This window comes from Haliotis rubra, unplaced genomic scaffold, assembly GCF_003918875.1.
Source record: "Haliotis rubra isolate DU_JTF1 unplaced genomic scaffold, ASM391887v1 Scf2820, whole genome shotgun sequence".
Lineage (NCBI taxonomy): Eukaryota > Metazoa > Mollusca > Gastropoda > Lepetellida > Haliotidae > Haliotis > Haliotis rubra.
This window is the reverse complement of record NW_025766915.1, coordinates 3,028-8,448: the sequence shown is the minus strand read 5'-3', so window position 1 is coordinate 8,448 and position 5,421 is coordinate 3,028. Positions and strand designations below refer to the sequence as shown.

General features: G+C 43.4%; 1 protein-coding gene across 2 annotated transcripts; it reads left to right on the top strand.

Annotated features, from left to right (window-relative positions):
• Positions 1-2,228: 2,228 nt before the first annotated feature.
• On the top strand, positions 2,229-4,827 carry LOC124281346 (myb-related transcription factor, partner of profilin-like). Of its 2 annotated transcripts, none has more exons than XM_046717381.1 (3): positions 2,229-2,869; positions 3,382-3,644; positions 3,787-4,827. In XM_046717381.1, the coding sequence occupies exons 1-3, from the start codon at positions 2,851-2,853 to the stop codon at positions 4,000-4,002; spliced, it is 498 nt and encodes a 165-aa protein (XP_046573337.1). In that variant the 5' UTR covers positions 2,229-2,850; the 3' UTR covers positions 4,003-4,827. The 2 variants fall into 2 exon arrangements, with proteins under 2 accessions (XP_046573337.1, XP_046573336.1); XM_046717380.1 differs by lacking the exon at positions 2,229-2,869 and adding an exon at positions 2,876-3,058.
• Positions 4,828-5,421: the final 594 nt, after the last annotated feature.

Sequence of the window (5,421 nt, the reverse complement as noted above, 5' to 3'; positions counted from 1 at the left end):
CTTCCTTTCCCCTTCTCAACCTGTGTCCCCATTCTCACCTGCCCCTACGTCTGTCCTCACGTTACACTTCCTTTCCCCTTCTCAACCTGTCTCCCCTTTCTCACCTGCCCCTACGTCTGTCCTCACGTTATACTTCCTTTCCCCTTCTCATCCTGTGTCCCCACTCTCACCTGACCAAATTCCAACTCGAGAGTGCCTCGAAAAGGGACAATGCTGTATGCTGAAAAATCAGCAATGCTTTACATGACATGGGTTATGAGAGAACCAGATGTCAGTGTAAGGAGAGGATGAAAACTCTAAAAAATCGTATGCATTCAAGGAACGTGGACAATCACGCAGAGCGTGTAAATTCTAGAAGGAAATGAATGAAATACTGGCTATAAGGCCAGCCACCTCCCCTGGAAAGGTGATCCAGAGTCTTGAGAAGGAGGCACCAGTATCAGATGCAGAAAACGCTCATGCTGCTGCTGATGGTGGTGGTGATCCTGCTACTGAGGAGATGAAGGATGTCATGCCTCTGCTTGAGAGTGAGGATTTGGACACAGATGTCTCAGGAACCGAAAACAAGGATGTTAAATCATATGCTGAACCACAAACAAAGAAGAGGCAATAATCGAAACTAAAAACACAAAGCAGAAGGGAGAAAAAAGAAAAAGCCACTTTCAAGCATCTTTATAGAGTGTACTTAAAGGACAGGTTCACTAAACTCGTGTTCTCAAATCATGTTTTGCTCACTTGAAAGCTTCAAATAAAGTAATGTTTTGATGACATTAATTGAATAAACAAGGATAGAGTAATCACTGTCTCAAATGTTCATCAGAAAAGCTTCACTGACCTGCATTGGCCAACTGTGCAGTCAGTGCTTCTCGAAGAGCTGATCCATCTGGATGAACTTGTTGTCCACTCTCTCCTGCTTCAACATCTACGTTCTGCAGCCAGTCCGGGTCGAACAACTCGTGCTCATTCTCACACATGTTGTGCAAAGCAACTGAAGCTGCAGTAAGTACTGGCACAACCTCCACATCCACATCAATGTGCTTAGAGAAACGTCTCCATCGCCCCTTGAAGCGGCCAAATGTGTTTTCAATAGTCATGCGTTAACTGCTCAGTCTGTAGTTGAAGAAGGATTGTTCCTCTGTCTGAGCCCCTCTGTATCTATATGGTTTCAGTAGCCAAGGACACATAGGGTACGCAGGGTCTGCGATGATGACAACGTGCATATCCACTTTATGATCAGCAGGGCCTACGCTGTCTGCGGTCAGTGGTAATATCTTACCGCCATCTGCTAAAGCCCTCAGCTTAGAGTTTGAGAACACCCGTGCGTCGTGAACTCGACCTGGCCAGCCTATGCAGACATCAGTGAATCTGTACTTATCATCACAAACAGCTTGCATGATAATTAATAGAACCCTTTTCTATTCTCATAATCTGAGTGGAATTAATGCAGGGCCACAGCTGGAATGTGCGTTGCATCTATAGCACCTCCACAATTTGGAAAATTCCATTTCTTTTGGAATCTTGAGATCACTCGTTTAAGTTCTTCGCCTTCAGGGAACTTGACAGCAGCAGGGAGTATGTATGTGTAAATGGCATTACACACCTCATGCACAATGCAGCAGACAGTGGACTTGTGTATTCCAAAAAGATTGGCGATGGTGTCATATTCTCCTGTTGTATAGCGAGAAAATATACTGCAACTGCCACTCTGTGTTCAAGACAAAGAGCCTGGCTAATTCTGGATTCAAGATGTTGTCGAAGTTTTTGACAGAGAAGATTGAACATTGCTTTTGACATCCGGAAGTTCTCTCTCCATCGAGCATCATCAAATGTCTGTACTGTCACTTCCCACCAGTGTCGACTTCTTTAATAATAATAATAATTCCTTTATATAGCGTCCAGTATCCATCTGACTAGTCGCTCACTGGACGCTGTAATCAGAATCTGATTAGTATTACCCCGGATGACCCAAGCTGCCTGTTAGGCACTAGGAGGTTATAGGCACATGACTTTATCCAACCGGGTACCGATTTTCTGCTGAGTGAACAGAGGCAATTTTGAATAAACTCACTTGCCTAAGGTGAGACCACACATATATCACATCTGCTTCGTTGTGGGGCAGGACAGAAGTGCTAGAAAGTCTCTGGAGTCAAGCTGCCAAACACGGTCACCCATCCAAAGACTGTCCGAGGTCGACGTTGCTTAACTTCAACTGATTCGTGACCTGAGCTCCACGCACAGGACCTTCCCACACACTTCGCTCTCTGTGTAATATGGATGTCACACATAAAACCACAACTTGCCAAAAATCTGTTTCTTCTCCTTTTCTCACACTTTCACTGCCGCCTGTACCTGTCCATGGTCAGATTGAAATGAAAATGATGAATACCCACCCCTGTCTTAAAACCCACGTAAACGCAAATTCTTTTGCCAATTGCCCCTGGGGGTAAATTAACCCCGGGTGTAAAATACCCCCGAGGGCAAAAAGGTGTCATGTAAACGCAACTAAATTACTACTAACTTACTCCTGCACTGACCACTCCTGCACTGTCAACATGTACAATGTAAACATTTGCAAATATATTTTATTATCATATCATGACTGCTTAGTGGTAGTGCACTCTACCTGACATTAAACACCATCCCAGTAAACTTAACTTTTTAAACCATACCTTTCGTTATTCTTGCAAGCGCCCATAAAATCCTCATTCATGAAGGACAACTCTATTTACATGGCAAAGTCTACTAGAGTAGCTTCCCTTGGAACGACGTTCACTTTTAAGAACGTGTCTTCTCCATGGTAAGTCAGAACAGCTGACGTACTAGGCGTTGATGTAGATCTATCAAAACTACATGACACATAGACGGAAGTGTAACTTATGTATAAATTCGACGCATGCGTGGTCCTGTCACCTGTAGCGGCGTCATGACAACAGGCTGACATTCCTGTGTCAGCCATTTTGAAAGAGAGACGTTTTCGCAGTTTTATCGTGCAAAATACGACTCTAAAAGTGTGTTGATCTTGAAGCGGTGGAGAGAACAATGAATCCTTCTGCACCAGGTACACAGAAATGTTCTTTCAGGGCCGCCTGTGATTGTTTTATAGTGTTTACAAAGAAAAAATCAATAGATGATGGTGTGTCCAGCCATCAACAATCAATGTCTGAATGTAGTCCTCATATTACTGAGTTGAACAGTTGATATAACAGGAGATTGCCTCAGCAACGAGAACATTTAAGATACTTTGTAGATGTAGCGGTATACATAACAATATGACTGACATATTTGAGTTGTTTTCACTAGACCAAACTCAAGTTTTAGTCGTCTGTTGTCAAAATGGCGAATTATTATGTAGGCAGTTTAGTAAACTATTCACTGTCACAGTGTCTGTGATCCGCCTGCCCCCCGAGCTTCCGACAGTAGTGATGGGAGATGGGACAAGATGTCTGATAGATAACAACACTATCTGGATGCCAGCCGGTAATCCTGTTGGCCTATCCCTGGGTGCTGGTTACCAACAGCCAGGACTGGTACCCTCCAGGCTCCAGCCTCCTACAGTTCAGCCACCACCTTGCAGTAGGCATAAGGAGACAATGCCTGTCTGCCAGCCCAGTTCAGCACAAGACCTGCAGCTGATGAGACCAGAGGTATGCTTTTGTATGATCTGTACGTGTTGATGATTTTGAAACATAACACAATAAGACATTTGTTAAGGTATCCGTTACTGTAGTCTTACCAGATATTCTTCCATTATCAAAAAAGTGATACAAAGACTGTATTGCCCAATAGGCCTTCTCCTGTGTTCTGCCCCAACTTGACCTACCCAGTCCAGTTCCTCCTCCCCAGTCTCTAGCCCATGTTGACAAGCCAGCTATGCCTACAACAAACAACCCCAAACCCAAAGTCCAACCAAAGCAAAACCTGAGCTCAAACCCTGCAAACGCAAGCCCAAAACGTTCAGGCCAAAACCTCAACCAAAGCCTCGCATTCCTAAAGAGAAAGTGAGCAAGCATCAGCCTGAGAGCAAGCCCTACTTTGTGCCTCAGCCTCTTGGAGCTAAGCACATCAAAACCCAGAGCAGACCTTTGGGGAACCGTATCACTAAGCCCTCAGGTGGTAATGGTATCATTAAGTCCTCATGTAAGCTTAGTTTTGCTGAAGAGTTACTGTCTGCTGATCAAGCTTACTTAAAGCCAAAGTCTGTTTTACCAAAGACATTGCCTGTCCCTGATAAGAATGTAAAGGATAAGGTTGTTTCAGCATCAGAACATTCTAAATCAGCGGATACCAATGTTCAAACAGTAAATGTAAATCCTGCCAAGGCAATGGACAAAGCTGAGCCTAGCTCTGATGATGAATATGATGTGGAATATCTTTACCTTACTAAAGTTATTTTAAGGAAAAAGAGGAAACCCACTGCTGAGCCCAGCAAAGAGTCCCCACCCTCACGCAAGAGAAAGTGCCCAGATGACAACAGTGTGGTGCTTCAAGCTGCAAAACAGACAAGACTGGAGGAGCCCCAGGACGCTCTGGAGCCACCCCAGGACTCCCTGGAGGACCTGGAAGCTCTCTTGGCTGAGTACAGCTCCAGTCTGTCATCTGGCACCAGGGATTTCTTCTAAATACTGTAAGGTGGAGGGGACAGGTAGGTATAGACTTGTGTATAGTGGCTATCTTCATGTTTATTCATCATCAGCAGCACAAATGGTTGAAGAGTGAATAGTGATTGGAGGTTTGGGGTTGTTTGTTATGATGTAACTGAAATACATGTTTCTATTTCTACGTTATGACTACATTCGTTGTTAATAAAATATCTCATTTCACTTTAAATAGTAGTTATGTTTTATTTTAACAACTGAAGTTGAATTCTGTTGTTAGCAGAGGAACTATTTTAGTGCAGTGGTGCTAGTGTTTCCAAACATTAGATACTCAACTGGCAATTGTGGGAAGTAAGCAGCATTGCCATGGCAATGTTATTCAGTATATGCGCTTGTTGCATTTGTTAACATGGCTCTATATTGTCACCGTATCATTACATATCTTCAAAGAATATTTACCATGGTTCCCTTTGATTTGCTTGACGTGAGCAATTCAACTATAAGTGCATATGAACAGCTGCATTTGTTACGGTATCCGAGAGTGAGTAACATATTTACATGATACTGGCAATACTAACACAGTATAGTGTAAGCAGACAACAGATGTAATGTACATTCAGTAGGTCCTCTGGTGCAGGACTTAGCCTCAGGTACTCCTCTGTGTGTAGCAACACAAACATTGAACATATTTGGTAAGGTAAGAGTGAGTACTGATATTCTTCAAACCAACATACAGACATGGTGTTGTAATTCTTGCATAGCATCAAGGTTTCTTGAGTGCACTGAGATCATACTAAAGGTGGGTCACTCTGATGAACACTTGCAA

Bases quoted from the DNA above. Each gene is read 5' to 3' on its own strand.
- LOC124281346 (XM_046717381.1), top strand. The intron at 3,645-3,786 runs GTATGCTTTTGT...ATTGCCCAATAG, and splicing joins TGCAGCTGATGAGACCAGAG to GCCTTCTCCTGTGTTCTGCC.